The 26,306-nt window shown below is 49.8% G+C and overlaps 3 protein-coding genes across 4 annotated transcripts; 2 read left to right on the forward strand and 1 right to left on the reverse strand.

The window, feature by feature from the left end:
- Positions 1–586: 586 nt before the first annotated feature.
- Positions 587–18,032, reverse strand: VPS52 (VPS52 subunit of GARP complex). Of its 2 annotated transcripts, XM_084891102.1 has the most exons (20): positions 17,733–18,032; positions 15,317–15,401; positions 15,131–15,183; positions 14,933–15,008; positions 14,674–14,741; positions 13,612–13,787; positions 13,115–13,265; positions 12,804–12,904; positions 12,581–12,713; positions 12,409–12,466; positions 11,934–12,067; positions 11,341–11,496; positions 9,764–9,882; positions 9,327–9,450; positions 8,956–9,051; positions 8,767–8,874; positions 8,502–8,567; positions 2,081–2,192; positions 1,725–1,843; positions 587–1,292 (listed from the first exon to the last, which is right to left on the reverse strand). In XM_084891102.1, exons 1-20 carry the CDS (start codon positions 17,820–17,822, stop codon positions 1,146–1,148), a joined length of 2,172 nt encoding a protein of 723 aa, XP_084747228.1. In that variant the 5' UTR covers positions 17,823–18,032; the 3' UTR covers positions 587–1,145. The 2 variants fall into 2 exon arrangements, with proteins under 2 accessions (XP_084747228.1, XP_084747229.1); XM_084891103.1 differs by lacking the exons at positions 15,131–15,183; positions 15,317–15,401; positions 17,733–18,032 and having other exon boundaries at positions 14,674–14,744; positions 14,931–14,946.
- Positions 18,033–18,132: 100 nt separating this feature from the next.
- On the forward strand, positions 18,133–23,749 carry RPS18 (ribosomal protein S18). The gene is made up of 6 exons (XM_084891284.1): positions 18,133–18,244; positions 18,724–18,822; positions 23,093–23,179; positions 23,262–23,363; positions 23,446–23,537; positions 23,634–23,749. Exons 1-6 carry the CDS (start codon positions 18,242–18,244, stop codon positions 23,707–23,709), a joined length of 459 nt encoding a protein of 152 aa, XP_084747410.1. The 5' UTR covers positions 18,133–18,241; the 3' UTR covers positions 23,710–23,749.
- A 473-nt stretch (positions 23,750–24,222) lies between these two features.
- On the forward strand, positions 24,223–26,300 carry B3GALT4 (beta-1,3-galactosyltransferase 4). The gene is made up of 2 exons (XM_084891176.1): positions 24,223–24,388; positions 24,667–26,300. The coding sequence occupies exon 2, from the start codon at positions 24,689–24,691 to the stop codon at positions 25,844–25,846; it is 1,158 nt and encodes a 385-aa protein (XP_084747302.1). The 5' UTR covers positions 24,223–24,388; positions 24,667–24,688; the 3' UTR covers positions 25,847–26,300.
- The last annotated feature ends 6 nt before the right edge of the window (positions 26,301–26,306 follow it).

Consider the following 26,306-nt stretch of genomic DNA (forward strand, 5'->3'; position numbering starts at 1 on the left):
CCTTAGGGGCAGAGGAATCAGAGGAAACATCACCAAATTTCCACTTTCCCGACTGCCCGCACCTTCCCCATAGGCACTAAAGGCGCCTCCGGTCTCTCCATTCCAGTCTAATTCAAATCAGATGTATAGGCGGAGGCAGCAGGAGACTCCAAGTCAAACTCAGAGATGGTGAGGACACCCTGCAAACCTGGCTTACCCCATCCCAACAGTGTGGGTGCTAGAGCCAGAGCAGCCAGTGAGCTGACAATGGAATGGCAACCCCACGGCCAGCTCAAGGGCGGACCCAAGGTAGCTCTGGGGACAGTACCTGAGGTTGCACGGCCATGTGCCCAGCCCTTGTATTTGCCATTTTAATCAGGAGCCACCTTCCTCCACCAGATAGATTACTCATGAAATAACCCCCACACTAAAACCAAGGCAGCTACTCTGGCCTAGAGGTTAGAGTATGTTATAGTATGTCCCTACTTTTTCATCATCCACCAAAAGGGAGGTAAGCCCAGCACCCATTCAGAGATGGAGGTAACCCTGGAGCACAGATGGAGCTACTTGAAGGCCCAGGATGCAGAAAGGAAATGGGAGAGGAGTGTTATGTCATATTAAATATTTATTGTTCCCTGCAGACTGACCATGAAGTACTTCTCAAGCCAGGAGGGGGACTGGTTAGTGTTCAAGTTGCTAGGAGCTTAGGTCAAAAAGCTACAGAAATCACTTTGCACGAAAAAAAAAAAAAATCAGTGACTTAGAGGCAGTCTTCCCTTGCCATCGATCCCTAGACGTGAGGCTTCACACCTCAGGACAAGGTGACAAGAGTTGAATGAACCAGAAATGGAGGCAAGTGAAGGTTTACCAGAGGGAGAGAAGGGCCTCGGCTTTTGTGGGGTTTTTTTTTTCAGGGGTGGAGGGTTGTGACAAAGTTGGGAGAATGGTAAAGTTGTTTTGGAAAGGTGGTTCTGGGAAACATAAAGACACTGGGAGATTCAGAAAGCCAAGGGAATCCAGCTTACGATGATGAGGCAGGGCCCTGGGGGTGAGGCAGTCACAGAGCTGGGAGGCGAGGAGGAATGCAGGGGCAGGAAGGGGAGGACAGTTACGGGGTGGGCTGTAGGAGTCCATGGAGAGGCTGGTGCGTCCCCGGACCCAGCACATCAGAAGTTGGGCTTGTGCTTCTTGAGCTCCACCATGAGGTGGTGAATGTTGATGAGCTCAGCCCGGGCAGGGAGAGCTCGGAGCTGGGGCTGAGACAACACCCGGTGGAAGCGGTGATAGAGCTGGATTAGCTGGGTCAGTGCTCCCTGGGCAGAGAAAGTCAAGGAGGGCAAGACTGTGACATGATGATTAAGAATCAGGTTGGAGCCCTAGCAGGTTTGGCTCAGTGGATAGAGCGTCAGACTGCGAACTGGAGGGGGTCCCAGGTTCGATTCCGGACAAGGGCATGTACTTTGAATGCAGGCACATCTCCAGTGGGGGGTATGCAGGAGGCAGCCGATCAATGTCTCTCTCTCATCGATGTTTCTAACTCTATCCCTCTCCCTTCCTCTCTATAAAAAAAAAAAAATCAATAAAATATATATATTTTTTAAAGAATCAGGTTGGAGCTTATTCAGAACTTTGGGCACAGCTGGTAGTTGAAGATCGAGGGTCATTTGGATGATGCTGAGCCCAAGGAAAAGGGGGAAATTAGCGATGGGGCAGGGTGGGAGTGGGAGCTGGGAGCTGCAGGTCACCTGGATGATGCTCGTTCCATTTCTGAAGTTGGTGAAACTCCGCATCACATCCTGACTCAGAGACTCCACCGAGGATTTCCACGAACTACCAAAGCCACGGATCAGCTGAGTAACACGGGCTGATGGCAGGAGGAAAAAGACAGTATTTCATAGAAACTAGGCTAAGTGATCTTTGATCCCACTAAGTCCTCCCCACAGCACAGCCATCCTCATCATCCAAACCCTCTCTTCTGGTGTTCTCCCAACCCATTCTTTCCTGACCCACCCACTCCCCATATAATCCACATCCTCTCATTTTTCATTTCTAGTCACCTTACCATTGACCCCTTTTCTATAATACCACACCATCCTCATACCTTCTTCCCCTCGAAGTCGCTCAGCCTGTCCACGCTCAATCAGAGCCTCAGCCTCCTTCACAAATGCCACCAGACCCCCAAAAGGGGGAGAGAGCAACTCCTCAATGAATTCCTGGAGAAACACACACACACACACACATACACATACAATTGAGTGTCCTGGTGTCAGCAGATTTTTTCCAATTCCGGCATCATGACTGACTAGATCCTTAGAACATTCCCATAGCAAAGGTCATATACTTTAAGAAACTGCTGGTCTCACAAGAGGTAGGGGAAATCTTCAAGGCTCCCCTCCTAAAAACAACAACAAACCCAGAAACTAAACTTAAATGGGAGCAGAGCAACAAGAAATTGGGGTTAGGGCTGGAAAGAGGGGCAAGGCTACCAGAAGGTAAATGGCCATGGCAACTCTGCTATCCGAAAACTGAGCCTGACGCCAGCCCCGAGTGGGAAAGCTGAGACTCTCGTGAGAGCTACAAAGAGAGGCTCATAAGCAGCAAGAAAAAAGCAGTTAGTTGTCTACAAGGGAGCTCCCATAAGTCTGTCAGCTGATTTCTCAATACAAACCTTGCAGGCCAAATGAAATTGGCATTGAATACAAAGTGATGAAAATCAAGGACCTATAATCAAGATTATGCTACCCAGCAAAGATTTAGAATAGAAAGTCAGATAAAGAGCTTCCCAGATAAGAAAAAGCTAAAGGAGTTAATCACCACAAAACCAGTATTACAAGAAGTGATAAAATATCTTCTTTAAAAGTTTAAAAAAAAAAAAAATCTATATACAGTGGTACCTCACACAACGAACTCAATTCGTTCCAGGAGCAAGCTTGTTATGCAAAAAGTTCGTTATGTGAAACGCGTTTTCCCATAACAATACATGTTAAAAAAAATAATTCGTTCTGTAGCATAAAATATGCTAAGATGACATAAAAAAAATATGCTAAGATGACATATTTTTATTTAGATACATCTAAAAACATAATTTTTTTAAAAAAAAAACACACATTTTTTTAATTTTAAGACAGACTAAGTAGAGTCTACCGAATCTTGCACATCTTCATCCATTTTCTGCTTTTTGGCCGATGGTTTCATGAAAAACCTGTCCAAAGTTCGCTGTGCGAGGCGTTCGTTATGCGAGGCACCACTGTACTAAAAGCTAAGTGTTGGTCTGACCGGTAGCTATGACACACACTGACCACCAGGGGGCAGATGCTCAACACAGTAGCTGCCATGACACACACTGGCCATTTAAAGATAAACAGCACTAAGGACCTGGCACTGACAAACACTCAGCTTCCCCCAAGTGGGAAATAAGCCCGCCACCACCCTGCAGTGACAAATTGCAGCCAAGGCTGCCAAGACTCCATGGTGCAAAATGGAGCCCATAGCCCAGGTCTGAAACAGTGCTTTGGGCGCTAGGTAATAATGTCACATAGCAATGTCCAACTTCCTCTCCCTAGCAACTAGCCTCCTTGAAATTTCTTCAGCCCAGGAACTCGACTTGCTTTATAGCCAGGTGTAAACATTTTACACTGTAACTAAATGTGAAGCATTTTCTTGTGCCTCCTCTCATTTGATCCTCACAGAAGTCCTGGAGTTGGTAGATAGGAGACTTGGTAGAATCGTATTTTCTTTTCATTAGCAGGAAAACTAAGATTTAGTAAGTTTAGAAACGTGACCCAACTGAAAAGAAGAAATAGTGGAACTTGAAAATGACTTCAGGTTTTCTCACTGCACAGAATATAGTCAAACATTGTTGCAGTTAAATATTTTACCCTTTGTTCTCCCTGTGAGATCTACGATAATATTATAATCTGCTTCGTGTTGATATTTACTGCTGTGTTGCTAACAATTACCTGAAAGAAAAGTTGGGGTGCTTCACAGGGCTAAAAAAAGTTTAGCTACATCAGAAAGCAGGCCTAATTAAGCAAGTTTATTCTATATCTATAAAAGGCTAAGTTGACTCACGCATGTGCTATACATATAAAGCTCTTGCTGGTGCCAATCACATACGTGTGTTTCAATCTGAATTGTCAATTGTGAATTTGGTTGACACTTCTATCATAGAGAAAGGTCAAATAGCAATATTAAAATATTTCTTCTAATTAATTTTCTCTCAATGTGCACAAATCCATATACCAGGATACTAGTATGAATAATAAAATGGCAACAAATACATATCTATCAATAATTACTTTAAATAAAAATTGATTAAATGTTTCAATCAAAAGACATACAGAGGCTGAGAGACTGAAAGTAAAGGGATGGGAAAATATATTTCATGAAAATGGAAACAAACAAACAAAAGCTGAGGTAGCAATACTTATACAAGACAAAATAAGACTTCAATACAAAGGCTATATAACAAGAGACAAAGAAGGACCCAGTAATTACAGTTCTGGACATTTATCCAAAGAAACCCAAAACAATAATTCTCAACAATAAAGATTAAAAAAGTAATAAAAAGATAAAACACATTTGGAAAATATCTGCAATCCATATAACCAACAAAAGATCAGAATGATGAGAATCATTGACCAGCTGTGATGATTAATGAGCTTTTCAATATATAAAGAGCTCTTTTTTTCTTTTTAAAATATATTTTATTGACCTTTTTTTTTTACCGAGAGGAAGAGAGAGGGATAGAGTTAGAAATATCGATGAGAGAATCATCGATCAGCTGCCTCCTGCACACCCCGCACTGGGGATGTGCCTGCAACCAAGGTACATGTCCCTGACCGGAACTGAACCCGGGACACTTGAGTCCGCAGGCTGACGCTCTATCCACTGAACCAAACCGGTCTCAGCTATAAAGAGCTCTTTTAAAAAAAATGTTTTTATTGCCGAAACCGGTTTGGCTCAGTGGATAGAGGAAAGGTCCCTTGGTTGTGGCACATCCCCAGTAGGGGGTGTGCAGGAGGCAGCTGATAGATGATTCTCTCTCATCGATGTTTCTAACTCTCTATCATTCTCTTCCTCTCTGTAAAAAATCAATGAAATATATTTTAAAAAATGTTTTTATTGATTTTGAAATAAAATTTACCTACATAAAAAACTTATCTACATTTATGTGCTCTAAAAGACATAAGTGTTCAAAATAAACAAACAAAATTGGAAAGACTCATAGATGCACAGAGCAAACTGGTAGCTGATAGAGGGCAGAGGGCTTGGGGCTAGGTGAAAAAGGTGAAGGGATTAATAAGTACAAACAGATAGTTACAGAAGTCATGGGGATGTAAACTACACTGGCACATGTGTCAAACACAAGGCCCGCGGGCCAAATCCGGCCGGCCAGGCCTTGCAATGTGGCCCGCACCGCGCTGTCATCACTGCACTCCGCTGTCAGTTTATGACATTGTCAGTTTATGACTGTTCAGTAAACCATTCGGCCCGCAATTTAGGCTGAATTTTAGATTTTTGGCCCCTTCTCTGATTGAGTTCGACACCCCTAGATAGGGAATATACTCATTAATATTGTCAAAGGACTTAATGCATACTAGAGGCCTGGTACCCAAATTCATGCACTGGTGGGGACCTTTGGCCAGACCTGCAATTGGGATCGATCAGGGCCATCTCACCCAGTCCTGATCAGGGCCATCAGGGCTGGCCAGCCGGGAAGGGACCACAGGAGGTTGGCCAGCTGGGAAGGGATCTCTGTTCCAGTCCTGATCAGCTGGACCCCAGAAGCAAGTTAATCTACCAATTGGAGTGTCTGCCGCCTGATGGTCAGTACACGTCATAGTGACTGGTGGTCAACCAATGGGTAGGACACTTAGCATATTATACTTTTATTAGATAAGATATGCATAGCCCATAGACAAAGACAATAGTGCAGTGAAGGCCTGGGGGTGGGCAAAGGAGGGAAAATGGGGGACATCTATAATATTCTCAACAATAAAAGTAAATTAAAAATATTACAATAGTATTGTAGTAACTATGCACGGTATCAATTCAGTACTGGAAATATTGGGGGTAACATTTTGTAAAATATCTGATTGTCTAACCACCTTGCTGTTCACCTCAACTAAAGCAAAATAATACTGAAAGTAAACTGTAATTGAAAAAGTAAAATGTAAAATAAGAAGACATAATAGTTTATAAAACAAACTTCACAGTAGCAAAAAACTGGAAGTAATCTAAATGTCCTCTTACAGGAACACATGTTATATTCACATAAGTAACATGATCCAACAGTAAAAAAGAATGAACTACAGCCATGTGTAATAATGTGTGATCATATTAGAAAAATGATGCTTGAAAAAATCCTGTGATTCTGTTGTTATAAAATTAAAAATATCTATCATAATAAAAGCCTATGCGGGCCTGACTGGTTTGGCTCAGTGGATAGAGGGTCGGCCTGCGGACTGAAAGGTCTCAGGTTTGATTCCTATTCAGGGCATGTACTTTGGTTGTGGACAGATCCCCAGTAGGGGGTATGCAGGAGGCAGCTGATTGATGTTTCTCTCTCATAGATGTTTCTAACTCTATCCTTCTCCATTCCTCTCTGTAAAAGAACCAATAAAATGCCTATGCGGTTGTGACGCCCTCACAGAAGGAGGTTGTGTGTGCAGCAGGTGCACGCCGGTGGGCGGGGCTGTGTGCATGGCAAGGCGTGTGGGGCAAGGCATGCGTGGGTGGGCAGGGACTTGACGGTGCATGCGTGACATGGAGGTGGGTCCCAAGGCTACAGCCTACCTCTTTGGGCAATCCATCGAGGAGCCCCAGATGGGTGGGCGGGACCTACCTCTTTGGGCTGATAGATGGCAGGGCTCCCACACTGTGAGAGGGCACAGGCCAGGCCTCTATTATACAAATAATTATTGTCTTGACATAGCTATATTCTTAATTGATTTTTAGAGTGAGAAAGAGGGAGAGAAACAATGATCTATTGTTCCACTTATATATTCATCAGTTGGTTCTTTTTTAAAAAAAAAATATTTTTAAATTGATTTCAGAGAGGAAGGGAGAGGGAGAGATAGAAACATCAATGATGAGAATCATTGATCGGCTGCCTCCTGCACACCTCTCAATGGGGTTCAAGCCTGCAATCTGGGGATGTGCTCTGACTAGGAATTTACCTGTGACCTCCTGGTTCATAGGTTGACGCTCAACCACTGAGCCCCACTGACCCAGCCATTGGTTTATCCTTGTATGTGCCCTGACCAGGGATCAAACCTACAACTTTGGCTTATCTGGATGCTGTTCTAACCAACTGAGTTATCCAGCCACGGCTTTAGCTATAGCTAAATTTTTAAAAGCAAGAGCATGATAAACACAGCAGGCAGGTCACCAGGCGCTTCTATGTGAAAGGCAGGGAGATGGGATGAAGAGGAATTCACACTCTGAGACTGGTTATTGTTAAGGTATATTGTAGGCTCAGGGTGTTCATAACATTAAAAATATACAAAATACCACGCCTGCGTGACTCAGTGGTTGAGCGTCGACCTATGAACCAGGATGTTCCCTCTCCCTTTCCCTCTCCCTCTCTCTGTAATCAAATATATTTTTTTAAAAATAGACCAAGTGGAATATAATAGAATCAGAGGTATGGAAGGGGAGTGAACTGACGATTCTTGGGGAAAAGGGGAGAGGGGGATGTGGGAAGAGACTGAACATAAACTGTGAACCTATGGATTAGGACAATGGGGGGTGGGGAAAGGGCAGAGGGTGGGGTGGGAACCTGGTGGAGGAGAGCAATGGGGGGGGGTGGGGGGAGGAACATTTGTAACAATATGAACAATAAAAATTTATTTAAAAAAAAAAATAGGCCGGGACCGGTTTGGCTCAGTGGATAGAGCGTTGGCCTGGGAACTGAAAGGTCCCAGGTTCGATTCCGGTCAAGGGCATGTACCTTGGTTGCGGGCGCATCCCCAGTAGGGGGTGTGCAAGAGGCAGCTGATCGATGATTCTCTCTCATCGATGTTTCTAACTCTCTATCCCTCTCTCTTCCTCTCTGTGAAAAATCAATAAAATATATTTAAAAAAAAAAAAAATAGACCAATTGCCGAACCGGTTTGGCTCAGTGGATAGAGCGTCAGTCTGAGGACTGAAGTGTCCCAGGTTCAAATCCGGTCAAGGGCATGTACCTTGGTTGCGGGCATATCCCCCGGTGGGGGGTGTGCAGGAGGCAGCTGGTAGATGTTTCTCTCTCATCGATGTTTCTGATTCTCTATCCCTCTCCCTTCCTCTCTAAAAAAATCAATAATATATATATATATATATATATATATATATATATATATATATATATATTTTTTTTTTTTTTTTTTTTTTTAAATAGACCAATAATGACATGCTGTGAACCAGGAATTATTCCAATTCTGTGTAGATGGAGTCCAGTAACTGCCACTCCCTACACACACACACACACACACACACACACACACACGGCTGTTCCTTTCCTTTCCCCACATCCCTACCTGTGTCCGAGCATTGAGCAGCTGCTGGAAACCCTCGACCTCTTTGCTATCATCTGCAGCCCGCTCCTAAGGGAAGACAAAGGGAAATAGCAAGCTCGGGAGAGGCAGGCCTCACTGCAGGATATCCCCTTCCTTCCACATTTACTCACTGGCCAGACTCCAGAATAAACCAATGAACCCACAAAAGCAAGCCCTCAGAGCTACAGAACAATGGGGCCCCTGATTCCCGGGGGTGAGGGGGGGCAGAAGGCAGAGTGCCTCCTACCATCAGCACGCCCAGCATCATGTCGTAGTTGTTGATCAGAAAGACAAGCTGCTCCTTCCTTGAGGAGAACTCCGCTGCCACTCGGAGGACGAAATTCTCCACTTCTACCTGGAAAAGCCCAGAGGTGACAGGAGAAGGTGAGCACAGCCCTCCGCACACTCCCACGGCTTCGGCCGCGGCCGCCCTCACCTGGAGCTGCCCCAGCAGCTGCATCGTCCGCTCGTTGGGGATTGTCTGATTGATGCTGACAAGGGCAGAGGAGAACTCTGCGTATCGCCGTGTGATCTAGGAGAAAGAAGGTGGAAACAAAAATCACCCCAACCTCCTGACCCAGCCACAACCGCCTCTCACTCCCCTGAGCTGGCCAACCAACCTGTGTGTGACTCCCACCTCCAACCCAACCACCAGTGCCCAGCCCCCTGAATGTAACGCTCCTGGACTGCCCCTCACGCCGGTTAGCTAGACATCCCGCCAGGCACAAAAGAATGTGGAGACAACCCCCCAAACTGAAGTCTAGAGCCCTGCCTTCAAGGACCTCTGCTACCCTGGCCCTCGCTCACATAGTGGGGCCGAGTATCCAGTCCCCCAAGGCGCTGAGGGTCAGTGCTTCGGACACTCTGCACATTCATCTCCAGGATCAGCTCAAACCGCGGCCACAGCAAGGCAAGCACCTGCTCCCAGTACCTGTGGGCTCAATCCGAATCAGCGATCAGCTGGCCAGGAATGTCAGGGTCGGGGGGGTGGGCGAGTGGTGGGGGAGGAGTGCTTGTGTTAGGGTGAGGAAAGCCCGTCCCATCCTGGGGCATCTTGCAGGTTAAGAGCTGGGGGTTGGTGCTGTAGGGCCGGGTATGAAAGGTGAGTCAGGCCAGCAGTGCTGCCTCCTGGCAGGCGAATGGATTAGGGTCACTGGTATCAGGTCAGTAGGAGGCTAAGGGCAGGGTTCTGTACGACCAAGAGCTCAAGGCCAGCAGGGCTTCAAGGACCAGAACTCAGTGACCTGTCCAGGGCGGGAACATCCCTCTTTGTTGCAATGTTGCGGAATCGGAGGACGATGTGGATACAGAGAAAAACAGCAATGGCATCATAGCAGTCAGCGAGATAGGACTCCAGGTGCTTCTGTGATTTAAGAACAGGGAGAGGACTAAAAGAGTTACTTTGTCCTTCCCAGCAGCCAGAGACAAATGCATGTGCTCCTATGGGGATGCAGCCCTGGGAGGGAGGGAGGCAGAGAGGAAGGGAGGAAGGAAAGGGAGGAAGGGAGGGAGGGAAGGAGGGAAGGGAAGGGAGGGAGGGAAGGAAGGAAGGAGGGAGGGAAGGAGGGAGGCCGAAAAAGGGAAATGCCCCTTGCCCTGCTCTGTCCGCTGCCTTGCTCACAGGGTCTATGATCACGAGCCTAGTACAGAATTCAGGGCTAAGCACTGAGGTTTAGGGGCCTCTCAGCTACTGTCTGGGTGTGGATCAGCAGTAGGGGTAGCCTTGGGGACCCCAAACTTTAAGGGTTTTGTAGGTAGTCACGCTGGGAGTACAAAGCTTAGATGTTTCATTTTTGTGTTTTTAAAATTCTCATCATTTGCAGATATTCAACCTGGATAAAACTAGAGAACATCATGCTGAGTGAAATAAGCCAGTCAATGAAAGAGAAATACCACATGGCTTCACTCATTTATGGACATTAAAGAACATTATAAACTGACAAACCAAAAGTCAGATATAAAGACAGTAAAGCAACAAGCAGACTGTAAAATTACAGCGGGGAGAGTAGGGAGATCTGGGGGAGATAAGAGATCAACCGAAGGACTTGTATACATGCATATAAGTACAACCAATGGACACAAAACTCTAGGGAGGGAGGGTATGTATGGGAGTGGGGGTAATGTTAAAATATGTACACAGATAATAATTTAATTTTAAAAAAAAAAAGGAAAAAAAATATGGAACACTTCAGGAATTTGCATGTCATCCTTGCGCAGGGGCTAATCTTCTCTGTATTATTCCAATTTTAGTATATGTGCTGCCAAAGTGAGCACTATTTCTATTTTTTAAAATATTTTTTTTGCCAAAACCGGTTGGCTCAGTGGATAGAGCGTCAGCCTGCGGACTGAAAGGTCCCAGGTTCGATTCCAGCCAAGGGCATGTACCTTGGTTGGGGGCACATCCCCAGGAGGGGGTGTGCAGGAGGCAGCTGATTGATATTTCTCTCTCTCTATCTCTCTCCCTTCCTCTCTGCAAAAAATCAATAAAATATATTAAAATATATATTTTAAATTGGTTTTAGAGAGGGAGAGAGAAATAGAAACATCAATGAGAGAGAATAATTGATTGGCTGCCTTCTGCACGTCCCCTACCGGGGATTGAGCCCACAACCCAGGGCATGTGCCCTGAGCGGGGATCGAACTGTGACCTCCTGGTTTACAGGTCAATGCTCAATTACTGAGACACACCAGCTGGCAAGGCTTAGACGTTTTAGTATGAGGGTCCTGGTTTCGTTACCAACAGAGCCATGGCCCTCCCATGGTGTGGATGAGGACGGAGGACATGAGTGTGCAAGCACAGGCGCTAGGGCAGGGGTCTTACCAGGGTCATGCTGAGCGTGCGGCCCATGACAGCATGGAAGAGGTCGTGTGCAGCCGTGCCAGACACAACGAAGAATTCACAGATGAAAAGGTATTCCCGGCAGGAATTGTCTAGGAGGGCATAGTGCTGGCTGCGGAAGAGCGCCTCAAATGGATACTAGGAGGGAAGGGTAAAGAAGAGACAGAGGGACGAACCCCAGCAATGACTCCCTGTGGGTGTGGCTGGGAAATCAGTAAACCTGGGTACTGAGAGCTCGGGAGACCCTCCTCGTCTAATCCGAGTCTAGGCTGTTTTGAAACATCCTGAATAGGTGGGTACTGAAGGGGGAAAGGGGGACGAGAAAACAGCCCAGCCCTCACCTGCTGTGCTACTCCTGCACATCCCTCCCCAGCTGCCCCGGGAGGCTCTTCCCCATGTGCCCCAAGCCCACGGCCCAGCCTTCTAGGAATCAGTGCACTAGGGAGCCCAGAAAAGGCACTCCTCCATCCCAGGGGCTGACGGAGGGCCTGCAGGATGGGAAGCTCGACCTCCCCACCCCGCCGCAGCCAGCCTCTCGGCACCCCCTCCCGACTGACGCTCACCCTCCCTCCTACCCTCTGTTCTCCCCGCTGGGCGGTGTGGGGCACCAGGATGGGGGCCTCCAGCTCAGTGGGGGAGATGACAGAGCCACGGGTCCCCAGGGTAAAGATGGTGTTTCTGCTTCGCAGGGACGGCTTTGAAAAGAATCGTGAAGGTCAGAGTCAGGGAAATAAGATCACAGCTGAGACAGAAAATCAGATCCAGTTCCTCCGGGGCCTACAGCAGCCGACAGTCTAGAGGCCCCTCTTTTCCCAGAACCAGTGCCCCACTTCACCCGAGGTCTGTGAAAGTGCTTCCGGAGACCTCTACACCTTGACATCACATGCAAAACTGAGGACCAAAATGACACTTTCCCGGGAAGGATGGCCATCGCCTTCCTCACATTCTCAAAGGCTCAGGTCCCCCAGAGAAAGGTAAGAAGCAGGGCCTTGGAGTCCGGAGTCAGAAGCCCCGGCTCCCCAGGCCGAGCACAGGGTCAGCTCAGGATATCTTTCTTTGCTGTGTCTTCCACGCCCATGAGGTCATCCTTCTCAGCGACTTCCTCGTACTGGAGAGAAAAGGAAAGGAACTGGTAACCATTTCTGCCCACTGAACCACAGAGAATCTGTTTTCACACTGCCCCCCTCCCCCAGGTCCTCCCGGCCCGGCGCCGTGGCCTCACCTGCACCTTCATGAGCCGCCCCAGGTAGGAGCGGAAGTAGGACAAGTAGATTTTGCTCAGCGTCTCCACATACTCGTCCCGGATCTCCTTGGCTGTTGCCCTTTCGTTGCCCAGCAGGAACTGGAAGAAGAACCTGCAGGGCCGGGGGCCGTCAGTGTCCCTGCCTCCCAGCAAACCCGACACCGCACGGGGCTGCCCAAAGCGCAGGCCATCCCCATGTGACCTGTACTTCAGCAGGGCCGTCTGGGGGATCTGATAGTTGGTCATCGGTTTTCTGAAGGAATAAATCTTCTGAAGGATGAACTCCCGGATCTTCGTCACGGCCTAGGTATGGGGACAAGGAGGGCATGAAGCTGCCACGGCTTTCCATGGGGAGCACGGAGGGGAGTGACAGATGCTAAGAGGAGGAGGGGAGGAGAAGAGCCAGTTTTTAAGGTCCTCGGGAACGCAGGATGTGAGCATGAGCTGTGGCGGGGGAAGGGGGGGAGGTTTTGGGAGGGGTTCTAGGCTCTGGGCTATCCCCCCCGCCCTCACCTTGACCCGCAGCCGGTCGAGCACACCCCTGACGTCAGCACAGGCCGCTGTGCCTCTAGCCTCCTGCTCTCGGACTGCAGCTGCCTTGGCATCCAGTTCCTGCAGCTGCTCCAGGAACCTGGGTTCTGTCACTGGCGCCTCCAGAATTGCCCTAGGTAGCAGGGAGGGGTGGACGGGTTGGGAGACCCAGCATCCCTAGACTCGGTGTCATATGCTTGACGTCCAACCTCTCTCCTTTCCCTCTTTCTGTGTCGTAGTCAGGGTTTACGAACAGTTTTCTGTCCTTGGGTCCCTCACTGCACCCCTGACCCGGGATGATTCCTAGTCTTTGATGCCTAAAGCATGCATCAAGGTTAGAAAGGGTCGTCGACTCAACCGCCAACTTCTGGAAGGCACTTGGTGACCTGAAGCCAGGAATCCCATGTGGTAAGTAGGTTAGGTCAGCCCAGCCCAGCTGCCTGCCATAAACCCTGTGGCCCTTCAAACTAGTAACTCACGTGACCAGAGCAGTGGGCACAACCAGACCATCGACAAGCTCCCCAAGTTTCCCTCGAACTGCCTGGCGGTTTCGAAGCCGAATGTTCATGGCCCCTGACTGCTCCTGCAGCGTCCGGATCTCCGAGCTGATGGAGCTGAGGTCACTCTGAAAAGCTCCCAGCATCTGCTCCATGCGCTGGGAAAGAGGCAGAAGATCCGCTGGAGCCCCACAGGGCTAGCAGGGGACAAGTGGGCCACCCAAGTTCATTGGTGACGTCTCCAGTACCAATCAACCCATGAGGGTAGCAGGTGATGAGGGAAGAGGTACCCCAAAGGTCAATGGCAAATAACATCAGTTATGGCAATACCAACAAAAAAGGCTACTGAGGTCATATTACAAGTGGCTTGCTCCCCACCTGAGGTTGACGACCTAAGGAATGACACCCTCCTGGTTGGTTTGGCTCAGAGGATAGAGCGTTGGCCTGTGGACTGAAGGGTCCTGGTTTGATTCTGGTCAAGAGCACATACCTTGGTTGCAGGTTACCCCACCCTGGTTGGGGTACATGCAGGAGGCAACCAATCAATGTGTCTCTCTCACATTGATGTTTCTCTCTGCCTCTCCCTCTCCCTTCCACTCTCCCTAAAAATCAATGGAAAAATATCCTTGGGTGAGAATTAACAAAGTAATTAAGAATAAGAATAAGAATAAGCCAAAACCGGTTTGGCTCAGTGGTAGAGCGTTGGCCTGCGGACTGAAAGGTCCTGGGTTCGATTCCGGTCAAGAGCATGTACCTTGGTTGCGGGCACATCCCCAGTGGGGGGTGTGCAAGAGGCAGCTGGTCGATGTTTCTCTCTCATCGACGTTTCTAACTCTCTCTCCCTCTCAATTCCTCTCTGGGTAAAATCAATAAAATATATTTAAAAAAAAAAAAAAAGAATGAGAATAAGAATAAGAATAAGAATAAGAATAAGAATAAGAATAAGAATGAGAATAAGGAGGAGAAGGAGAAGAAGAAGAATGGCACTCAAGACCATGATCTGGTTTCAGGTTATTTGAGGGGTTCCAGGTCATGGTGACTAACCTCGAGGACAGCATCGCAGGCCGTGATCTGGTTGTGTAGTGACGCTATGTTCTCACTCTCTTGGATATCTGACCCACAGAAAGTCAAGGGGCCTCTCGGTGATGATGGAGATCCTCAGACCTGCAGGACCTCTCCAGTTTCTCTCTGAGGTGCTAGAACCCTGAGAGAGAAGAGGTCACCCCCAGCCAAATTGTCTGCACCACACTCCACCCTCCACCCCCGTTTTAATGACACCCCCCTTTCCTCTGCTGGAGGATACAATCCCGAATGGACTTCTGCTCAATCTGTTGTAGCTCCAGCTCAACCTGCTTTGAGTAGTGACGGAGATCCACACCCTGGAGAACAGACATTGCAGTTCAAGAGGAGGCACAGTGAGGGCCACTGAGCAGAATCAGCGGGTAAGACACCGGGATATAGGCTCAAGGGGAGGGCAGGTTAGTATAGTAGAAAGTCTCACCGTTTTAAGAGCTTCCTTTACCAACTCATCCTCCAGATTTGCCTGAATGTGAACTGGAAATAAGAGTTCATTATAATGGTTCAGTTCACAGCTCCCTCTCCCCACAGTGAACATCTGCACACCAATCCCCGCCTCGTTACTTCCAGCCCCCTTGCCTCTCTGCACCCACCCTGGGCCATCACTTACCATCCACTTCATCCAGGATAAACTCATCAGAGGTGAGGTCCAACACTCCGAGCTGCAACGGCTCCTGCAGATCAGGACCGCTCCCCTGGACAGGGATAAGTTCATGAGAAAGGACACAGGGGAAAAGGGAACAAAATATAATGGAGCCTAACGGGTTTAGCTCAGTGGATAGAGGTCGGCCTGAGGACTGAAGGGTCCTGGGTTCAATTCCAGTCAATTCCATACCTCGCCCGGCTGGTGTAGCTCAGTGGTGAGCACTCACCTATGAACCAGGAGGTCATGATTGCTTCCCAGTCCGGGACGCAGGTTAGATACCCAGCAGTGGGTGTGCAGGAGGCAGGGGACCAATGATTCTCTCATCATGCATGTTTTTATTTCTCTCTCTCTCCCTTCCTCTCTCTGAAGTATATAAAAACATATTAAAAAAAAAAAAAAAAAAAAAAAGCACATATCTCAATTACAGGCTCGATCCCCAGCCCACTCGGGGCATGTGTGGGAGGCAACCAATCAATGTGTCTCTGTCTCCTATCAATGTTTTCTTTTTAAAATATATTTTTAGGGGGAGATAATAGATCAACCGAAGGACTTGTATACATGCATATAAGTACAACCAATGGACACAAAACTCTGGGGAGGGAGGGTATGTATGGGGAGGGGGGCAATGTTAAAATATGTACAGATAATAATTTAATAAAGAATGTAAAAAAAATAAAATAAAAAATATTTTTATTGATTTCAGAGAGGAATGGAGAGGGAGAGATAGAAACATCAATGATGAGAGAGAATCATTGACTGGCTCCTCCTGCACGCTCCCTACTGGGGATGGAGCCTGCAACCTGGGGATGTGCTTTTGACCAGAATCGAACCTGGGACCTGCTCTATGCACTGAGCCAAACAAGCTAGGGCTCATATGGATGTTTTCTGTCTCTCGCCCCCCTTACACTCTAAGAATCAAAGGAGAAATATCCTCGGTGAGGATTAATAAAACACACACACACACAAACCAATCTCTCTCTCTCTCTCTCTCTCTCTCTCTCGCTATATATATATATATATATATATATATATATATATATATGTAAAATCTACCTACCTATCTATCTATAATGGAATAATCCCTAATCCTTCAAGGGGCAGCCATAGGTACTGTGTGAAAAATTCCAATAGTCTCACATTGTACCCAATCTATGACTTGGGGCTGATGGCAGGGAACAAGGAGCCAGGCCATCCACAGAGAATGGATGGGAAAAATTAGGAGTTGCAGAACTTGCAGTTGAAGTTAGGAGCCCAGACTTCTGCTATTTTAGGTATTCTATCACAATCCCTCTGGGGAGCTCCAGTCTTTCTAGAAATGCCAGCTAACAGTGTTTACCTGCATGCCAGGTGCCGCCTTAATTACACTCACTGATCTATCCAACAACCTATACTGTAGTGTTACAGGCCCCTCACCGACACCAGAGGTGTTACCAGACAGGAGAGCCCCCTGAACTAGTGGGAGAGGGCTGTCCCCAACTTTGATCCCTGTCTTCTCATCTAAATGAATTTATACGAGAGACCTTGACTGTGTTGTGAACAGTCAATTTATTAAAGCAATTAAAGCGTGCAACTTTATTGAGAAAGCGAAGCAAGCAAATCTATTTCATCTGGCTTGGAGCACAGATGGGCTTTTCCGGCGAATCCGGAAAAGCGAATGTCTGGAGCAGGCTGGAGGAGTAATATGCCCTCCTGTCTGTAGGTTTCAAAAGATTCTTTTGCTGAATATCTTGGTTATTCAGATTAAGTCTGAAGGTTTTCTTGTTGTGGTCTTCCCAGAATCCTGGCAACTTTATCTTGCCCAGCCCTGACACTGCTGGCTTCTCTGCTTAAGAGTAAAAGTGCCATTTTTTCCTTCCGGCTTTCCGCCGGGCTTTCCGCATTCATTAGGAGTGTCCGTGGCTGGGGAAGATAGTGGTTGGTTATTGGCAGGCCAGTTGCAAATTACTCACAGTTTGGCCTTATCCTAATTTTCTGCCTCAGTTTCCCCTGTTCCTTGCCTGTAACAGTATGTCTTATAATTTCCTTCACCTTTATGGGTATAGAAAGTGATGGAGAGAGGTAGCTAACTTGCTCAAGGACACACAGCGTGAGTAGCAGAGCTGGAACTAAAACGCAAACAATCTGCCCCCACGTTCTTAACACTTAGACAGCACGGCTTCTCTATTCTGCCCCCAAACCTGGAGGTTAATTGAAATTGTGCCCCGGAATTGCAGTCGACCATTCTGGTCCTTGCTCAAGCTCGGGTCCGATCCCAGGGAGGGCTACGGAGCGCATCTCCGGCCGCCGCCGGGCTCCCGCCCTGACTAAACCCAGCCCGGGTCTTTCAGACGCGAGGACGACCGAACGAGACGCCGGAGGAGAAAAAGCCCTGCGTTCTCACCAGCGGGCCCTCCTCCTCCTCCACGTCTGAGGCCCCGGCCCGCAACACCAGCTCCCGGGCAGCGGCCGCCATGGTGGCGGCGGCGGCCATTCGCGCAGCCTCACTTCCGGCAGCTGTCAGTCGCGCGAGTCCGTCCTCCCGAGTGGAACTACACGTCTAGAGGGCGTTGCACAGCGCGAGATCGGTCCCAGGTGTTTGCGGTAAATGTTTCACTCAGCCTTCCCTCTGCGCGCTAACCACTTCACCGGGCACAAGCGGGAACGGGGAGTCTTAGCGCCATCTCCCCCGGAACCTTCGCGGCTCTCACACCCCAAAACCTGACGAGCAGTAAAGAGGGCACGCCGGAAGTTGCAGCAACTAATTCGGACTCTCTGAAGTCCAGTGGACGCCGGCACATGCCGTTTCCGGAAGCTACACCAACATTACCCCGCCCCTTCCGACTGTTCGCTATATAAGACTATTACGTAACTTCCGCTTTCTCTTCCACAGGAGGCCTGCACGCCGCCGCCATGGTAAGACTCGAGTCCGTCCGGGGATCCGGCGACATCGAACCGGGCAGGGAAGGTCTGCTCTCAGGGAGCCGAAATCGCCCTGCTCTAGGGGCCTGCAACGTTCTGTGTGGAACTTTGGATCGCGCCCCGGGAAGGAACGACTAAAGACTTCCGTTTCTGGGGAGTGGGGCGAGGAAGAGTCGCTCCCCGGGCGCTCGAAAGCCGCGCAAGGCTGGGGCGTGTAGGGGGACCTCTGGCCTCCGCACTCCGAGTGTACTTTGGGGACAGGCAGGAGATGTGCCCGATGTGCCCTCTCCCAGAGGTCTCATTGCCCCAAACCCCAACATTTCATGTTCCTGCTGCCTGCAGGACTAAGGAGTTTGCAGTTGGTGAAAACCTGCAGGGGGACCGGTGCTCCCTGTGTGACGAGTTTAACGTTCCTGCCTGAGGTTGTGATTTGACAGTTCACGGTGTCTGCTTTCTCCCCCAATCTCTGTCAGTCTCTAGTGATTCCTGAGAAGTTCCAGCACATTTTGCGAGTACTCAACACCAATATCGATGGGCGACGGAAAATAGCCTTTGCCATCACTGCAATTAAGGTAAAGGAGGGCAAGGAGTGGAGAGCATAAATGAGACTTAGGTAGTTGAGACCTAAGCTGTAAGTGAGGCAAGGTTGAGGAAACAAGCCCCAACCAGATGACCTCAGCTGCTGGGTCACCCCCTGAACCCCTTTCTGCATTTACCGGAAAGGTAAGGAAGCCAGAGAATGGTCTCAGGTCAAGCCAGAACATTTCACCTGCGGGGTGGGGAGTGGGTTTGTCTACAATTCTCTGGGATTTTCCTGGACCCTCAGCCATCGCCCTGAGGGCATTCTGTGTCTGGTTTCTGCCTCCTAACAGCAACCCTTCCTGTGACACCTAACGTGCCCCATAAATGGGATAATTGTGCATCTTGGGTGGGTAGAAATGCCAACACACTCCATGTGAAGGAACATAGTTGGGAGGGATGTCACTCCATCGTGAGCAGGACATTGCCTCACATTTCTGGAGGTGAAAGTCATTCCTCTCTCCAGTTGAAGAGGGAACCAGCACTTGGGTCGCTGGGTGAAGTAAGTTGGTGAAAGCAAGCTCGGGTATCTTCACCAAACCAGTGAACGCTGGAGCCAAAAGGCGACATTCTGTTTTGTTCTCTGGAATACTTGTGGCTCGTTGGAGGTGCTGAATGACTTCTTTTCCCGCCAGGATGTGCTCCCTCCAGGCTGGGAGCTGTCTCCGCCTCACTCAGTTCCCAGCTAGTGTGTGATAGGTGCTCAAGCAGTGTTAGGGTGCCGATGTTATCAGGGACGCTTTGTCTGATTTCAAAGAATTTTAAAGGAAAGTGTTTAAAACTAAAAATTCTGGGTTCATCCAATTCCTTGGTTCTTAATTCTGTACTGCAGGGATCACAACTTTCATCCTTTGTAAGAAGGTTGCTTCTGTTATGGGGAACTAGTAAGGCCGTGTAAAGTACAGAAGTTCTTTCCAAAAGGTTGTAATGAGACAAATTAAATGGTAAAGGGTGACCATGGTTAATGGGGTGCTTCTGTTAAACTGCCTCTTCAAAATGAGTTGGTTTTGTATTTGTTAGTTAAATATGTGTTATGACTTGTCCACTTAAAACAACCTCCAGGCTGGTGTTAGCTCCCTGGTTGCAAGGGCTGATTCCAGGTTGGCACATGCTTGGTCCCCAGTAGGAGGTGTGCAGGAGGCAGCCAATTGCTCGTTAATGTTTCTAACTCTCCCTCTGTCTCTGGAATCAAAAATATATTTACAAAGAACAACACCAAAGCAGTTTCAGGTACTGAATGAAGTCTCTTTCGGGATCCTGATGCCCTGCTTATTATTGGGAAAGTTATTTCTGTAGGTGAGGTGTTTTTTTTTTGTTTTTTTTTTTTTTTTAAGTATATTTTATTGATTTTTTTCACAGAGGAAGAGAGGAGGATAGAGAGTTAGAAATATCAATGAGAGAGAATCATCAATCAGCTGCCTCTTGCACACTCCCTACTGGGGATGTGCCTGCAACCAAGGTACATGCCCTTGACCGGAATCAAACCCGGGACCCTTCAGTCTGCAGGCCAATGCTCTATTCCAGGGGTCCTCAAACTTTTTAAAGTGGGGGCCAGATCACGATCCCTCAGAGAGCTGGAGGGCCGGACTATATGAACTACTAATTCCTACTGTAACACCTCGGCTGCGCTCACTGCCCAAAAAACCTGGCGGGCCGGATCCGACTCCTCTGCGGGCCGCATGTGGCCCGCGGGCCGTAGTTTGAAGACCCCTGCTCTATTCACTGAGCCAAACCAGTTTTGGCTGTAGGTGAGGTTTTTGATAATTTTGTGAAGAGCCAGCAAAGGCAGCTAGCTCTTCCTCTGGTGAGAGAACTAAAGCTTGGTCCTTTTTTACGGATCCGGGATCGGGGGAAGGCAGGGTGAGTGGAGGGAGAGGTTCCTCTAACATGGTCATCACAGTTAACTGCGGGAAGGGTGAGGAATGGAATGGGAGATACCAAGAAGAGGTGTTGAGAGAACCAAGATCCTGCACGATTTCTCTGCTGTGACTTCTGGAGGTTTTTATTTCCACTTGGAGATTTTTGCTATGGGTTTTCTTTAGGACTGCCTGGTCTTCTGGTCTTCCTCTAAATCGGGGGTAACTCACCTGAGGGTTACTAATGACGGGGAAATATAAGGAACACTTGTCCTGCCAAAATGCCAGTGTCCCCATGAGCTGAACTTCTCTCAGTACTTTCAGAGTATTAGCTCTTCTGTAATGTGGTCCAGGCCCTTGGACTGCAAACATGACTTGGTTCCCTGCAGTGTAGTCTTCCGGATGGAAAGGGGGGCGGGCGTCTGTGGATCTGGTCTACCTCTTTACTTATGTAGGAACGTTTGTGTAATTAAAATTAGGCATGAAACTTTAATTTCACAAGTTTTTTGTTTTACTAGGTCTAGTAAGTGTGTTCAGTCACCATGAGTAAACAAATGCACCGGCCGCGGAACATCCAGCCTGGCCAGAGTTAGAGTCCTGGCTGGTGTGACATGCCCAGGTGTGGGCTGGATCTCCAGTAGGGGGCTGGCAGGAAGTAGCCATCCCCATTTCTCTCTCTCCCTTCCTCTATCTCTAAAACCAATAAAAATATTAAACTGCTGCATAAAGTCACACTACAATAGAACTAGTTATCCTGATGCAGTGTGATTACATGCTAATCATTCCCTGAACATTGTTTACAAGCAGTGAAACTTGGACTTAAATATGTGGACTGTAATTGTAGCTATGTAATGTTTGTTGGTGAAATTACTAGTGTTTTCCCCACTGTATGGCCTATTTGCTAAATTTTGTTAAAAGTAACTGAATAACCTGTTGCTTTAATTATAGGCTGATATTGGTTATTAATAGGGTGTTCCTTTTCACATATGATACACTGACTAGAAATTTTGTCCATTAAACCTGAAATCTATTAAATCAGGGTCCATAAAATTGAGGTGTTTACTGTATCGTCTAGCTAAAAACTAGAAATCTTGTTTCATTTTTTGCCCTTTCCGTGCATATTTTAAAGTAAATCTCAAACATATACTATTTTATCTGCACATATTAAGTCCTCGCCTTAGGGTTTATTTTCTATATGGGAGGGAGAGAAATCGGTTGCCTCCCATTCACACCTCTACTTGGGATGGAACCTGCAACCTGGTCATGTGCCCTAACAGAATTGAGACCCTTTGGTGCGTGGGACCACTCCAACTTCCACATCCACACTGGCCAAGGCCCTAGGTCACTTGGTCTTACAGAAAGTAAATATTACAGACTTGGCTTAAAACAACAGAAACCTGGCCAAATAGCCAAGATCAAGGTGTCCACAGGGCATGCTCCCTCTGTAGGCTCGAGAAATCTATCTGCTCTTCTACCCTCTGGTAGTTGCCAGCAACCCTCACTATTCCTTTGTCTTGCAGCCATATCACTTCAACTTCTTGACTTAGTTATCACATGGCTTTCCCTCTTGGTCTACTTGTCCTCCTCTCCTTAAGACATGGATTTAGTATAACCTCATCTGACCATATTTTCAAAGATTCCTAATAAGGTAACATTCTGAGGTCTGGATGGAAATACATTGGGTGAGGGGCGCTCTTGAACCCAGGCCACATTCTTCACTGTCCGGTTCTGTTTGGTTGGTGTTTACATGATGCCACCAGTAAGTTTGATTTGGGCAGTAAGTTCTCTGGGGCCTGGTCAACTTAGAGCACCGACAGAATCAAGTTTGTGATCTTTAAAAACTGACAGTGGTGGCCCTGGCCAGGTACCTCAGTTGATTAGAATGTATCCCAAACACACCAAGGATGTGGGTTCAATCCCCCATCAAGATATATACAAGAATCAATTGTAAAGGCATAAATAAATGCAATAACAAAAGGATGTTTCTCCCCCTCTTCCTCCCTAAAATTAATACATAAAACTGATCATGACCATGCAGTGGCTGGTCCAAAGGCCCTTAGAGTGCAGGAGCTGAACCCTGTCCCGTGATAAGGCCTGCTGACCAAAAGGCCTGCTGTGGAGCTGCGTCAGCTTCAGGTGCCAGGCTCTGCCAGCACGTCTGATGCCCAGCATTTATCAGGAGGTGCACGTGCTTTCCAGAGCTTATCTGGCCCAACCCTGCGCCTGAACAAAACTACTTTCCTCTTTTCTACTTGATCCTTAGGCTTCTTACTGGGAAAAGTGGGTAAGGTGCAGATTATGTGGGCAAGCCCTAGATTGTTGCAGGCCCTACCCTTTTTAAAAAAAACAATTGGGGGGGATAAAGGAAACCAAACCATAACTCCAGCCTAATTTCCAAACCTCTCAGGGTGTAGGGCGAAGGTATGCTCACGTGGTGCTGAGGAAAGCAGACATCGACCTCACCAAGAGGGCAGGAGAGCTCACGGAGGATGAGGTGAGGACCCGGAAGGGGGCCTGCGGGCTGGGCCTGCCTCGGGATGGTGCCATCGGCGTCTGACCTGTGTCCTGCCTGCCAGGTGGAGCGTGTCATCACCATTATGCAGAACCCACGCCAGTACAAGATTCCAGACTGGTTCTTGAACAGACAGAAGGATGTGAAGGACGGGAAATACAGCCAGGTGTGTATTGAGATGAGAGAGGAAAGAAAGGCAGGGCAACGGAGGTGGGAATAAAAGCATACCTACCCTCTTCCGAATCCAGGTCCTGGCCAATGGTCTGGACAACAAGCTTCGTGAGGACCTGGAGCGGCTGAAGAAAATCCGGGCCCACAGAGGGCTGCGCCACTTCTGGGGGTGAGTCTGGCTGGAGGTCTCCTTTCCCTTTGGGCCGCCTTCTCCCGGATGTTTTATGTGATGTGTATGACCTGTGATCCTTCTTTTCTCATACAGTCTTCGTGTTCGAGGCCAGCACACCAAGACCACAGGCCGCCGGGGTCGCACTGTGGGTGTGTCCAAGAAGAAATAAGTCTGTAGGCCTCGTCTGTTAATAAATAGTTTATACACCACTGGCTTCTCTTGTGATTTTTCTTGCTTCTGGGGATATTGATAGGGAATGCTAGCTGTCGTGAGAACCCTGTTGGTCCTTTTCCTAAGTCTCTTCACTGATGTACCCACCTAGCTACCCAAACAGTGTCCTTTGTCTTGGTTTAAGCTATGGTATCGCTCCCTTCCCACCCTCTTAAGGTATGAGGGCGTGGGAATCGCCTGTAGGGGGAGCCCAGCCAGTTTCCCGGGGCTGGAGTGGAGAGTGCAGGTAGATTGACCTAGTCTTGCTGCTCCGTGAGTTTTTGCAGGTTTTGGCCACCCTGGGCTTCTATGATATGGGAGCTGGGTGTTGGAGAGTTGGGGGCGGGGTGCAATTTCTTTGATGATAAGCCGGGTCTGCACCGGGAGGTAACACGTGGTTGGGGAGGAAGATCTACGTCAACACTCGCCGGTCCAATGACTTTGGGTCAAGGCCCCCTCCGCGCTGCAGGGGGTTTCCGGGAACGGGCTGCGCGGGCCGCAGCCGCCACCGCAGCCCTCCGGGCAGGAGGCGGGGCCGCGCTCAGCGCCCGCGGGAGCGGGAGGCGGCCGGTGCGGCACCTTCCCGAGCATGGAGCTGAGCGCCGAGGAGCTGAGCGGGGTGGCGGGGCGGCGACCAGGTAACCTCCCCGCAGCCCCAGCCCGAGCCTCCTGTGTCCCCTCCTGTGTCCGTGTCTCCGCACCTTCCGGTGCAGATGCCGCCCGCCATCCCCGCTTGCTCCATCCTAGGCGCGGTTGGTTAGCCTCCCGTGTCCCTGTCTCCGCTCCTTCCGTGTCTCCCCACCTTCCGGCGCAGGTGCCGCCCGCCATCTGGGCGCCCCACCCTGGCCGCGGTCGGTGAGGGACTTTGGCTCCGGGAGCCGGCTCCGCGCCCTCCAACCGCCCTGTCTCCCTCCAGGCTCCCTGTGACTGTGGCGGCCATGCCCCTCAGCCTCTTCCAGCGCCTCCTCCTCGCCGGCCTGCTGCTGCTGATGGTCTGGGCCCTCCTCGGGCCCGCGGGCCTCGGGGAGGAGCTGCTGAGCCTCTCGCTGGCGTCCCTGCTCCCTGCTCCGGCCTCGCCGGGGCCGCCCCTGGCCCTGCCGCGCCTCCTGATCGCCAACGAGGGCGCCTGCGGCGGCCGCGGCGGCCCCCCCTTCCTGCTCATCCTGGTGACCTCGGCCCCCCAGAACCTCAACCAAAGGAACGCCATTCGGGCCTCGTGGGGCGGGCAGCGCGAGGCCCGCGGGCTCAGGGTGCAGACGCTCTTCCTCCTGGGAGAGCCGGGCGGGCGGCATCCCGGCTCCCATGGGGACGACCTGGAACGCGAGTCAGCTGCCCAGGGGGACATCGTGCAGGCGGCCTTCCGGGACTCCTACCGCAACCTGACCCTCAAGACGCTCAGCGGGCTGAGCTGGGCGGACAAGCACTGCCCCATGGCCCGCTACGTCCTCAAGACGGACGACGATGTGTTTGTCAACGTTCCAGAACTGGTATCAGAGCTGGTCCGGCGAGGGGGCCATCGGGAACAACGGGAGAGGGGCATGGAGCCCCGGAGAGGCGCTGAGGCCGGAGACGCAGGGTGGAAAGGAGGCAGCCCCTCGCCGGTGCGGCAGCCCACGCCTCCACTGTACCTGGGCCGCGTGCACTGGCGGGTGTACCCCATTCGGACTCCAGGGAGCAAGCACCAGCTATCAGAGGAGCAGTGGCCTGCCAGCTGGGGCCCGTTCCCACCCTACGCCTCGGGCACAGGGTATGTGTTGTCAGCTTCCGCTGTGCAGCTCATCCTCAAAGTGGCCAGCGGGGCACATTTTCTGCCCCTGGAAGATGTCTTTGTGGGGATAAGTGCCCGACGAGGAGGCCTCACCCCAACCTCCTGTGTCAAACTGGCTGGTGCCACCCACTATCCCTTGGACCGGTGCTGCTATGGGAAATTCCTGCTGACATCCCACAAGGTGGACCCCTGGAAGATGCAGGAAGCCTGGAAGCTGGTGGGGGGCTCCGATGGGGAAAGGACTGCGCCCTTCTGCTCCTGGCTCCAGGGGGTCCTGGGCATCCTGCGGTGTCGGGTAATAGCCTGGTTTCACAGCTTCACAGCCTGAGCGGACCCGGGCCATTGGAGAGGAGTGAGGAGCTGAGGGTCCAGCCAGCTCCCCCACCTTCCTCCCGGCCCAAGGCATCTGGCTGCAACTGGACAGCTTCCTTACACAAGTGCTCTCTGTCACTGAAGCCTGAGGATTTAGGGGAAAACTAGGGTCTGGCCTGCCAGCTCTGAAGATGCTCCTCAGGGAGTAAACAGTGCTGCGGTAATCCCCACGGCAGCAGAGGGCAGGAGCCCTCAATAAATTGGTCTCTCTACTTGTAGAGTGCAGTGTGGTCCCCGTCAGGGTCCCCGCACACAAGCCCGGGAGCCTGGGCTCTGCCAACCCCTGCTGGATGGGAAGCACGTCTCCAGGGACTCGGGAGAGAGCGCACGGCCTCTCTGAGGAGACAGGCCCCTAACGGGCAAAGACAAGGCCACAGCCACCACAAGATCTGGGGTGGGGGTAGTGGCGGGACACG

The sequence above is a fragment of the Pipistrellus hanaki genome (assembly GCF_964339955.1).
Source record: "Pipistrellus hanaki genome assembly, chromosome: 7".
Taxonomy (NCBI): Eukaryota; Metazoa; Chordata; class Mammalia; order Chiroptera; family Vespertilionidae; genus Pipistrellus; species Pipistrellus hanaki.

Excerpts from the sequence above, each read along its gene's own strand:
- VPS52 (XM_084891102.1), bottom strand. The coding sequence starts at position 17,822 with ATGGCCGCCGCCGCCACCATGGCGGCCGCTGCCCGGGAGCTGGTGTTG. Across the intron at positions 13,266-13,611 it reads GTGCCCACTGCTCTGGTCAC|GGCAATTCTGGAGGCGCCAG; the intron begins GTGAGTTACTAG and ends CCTGCTACCTAG. Across the intron at positions 8,875-8,955 it reads AGCTGCTGGGGCAGCTCCAG|GTAGAAGTGGAGAATTTCGT; the intron begins GTGAGGGCGGCC and ends GGGCTTTTCCAG.
- B3GALT4 (XM_084891176.1), top strand. The coding sequence starts at position 24,689 with ATGCCCCTCAGCCTCTTCCAGCGCCTCCTCCTCGCCGGCCTGCTGCTG.
- RPS18 (XM_084891284.1), top strand. Across the intron at positions 18,823-23,092 it reads TTGCCATCACTGCAATTAAG|GGTGTAGGGCGAAGGTATGC; the intron begins GTAAAGGAGGGC and ends CAAACCTCTCAG. Across the intron at positions 23,364-23,445 it reads AGGACGGGAAATACAGCCAG|GTCCTGGCCAATGGTCTGGA; the intron begins GTGTGTATTGAG and ends TTCCGAATCCAG.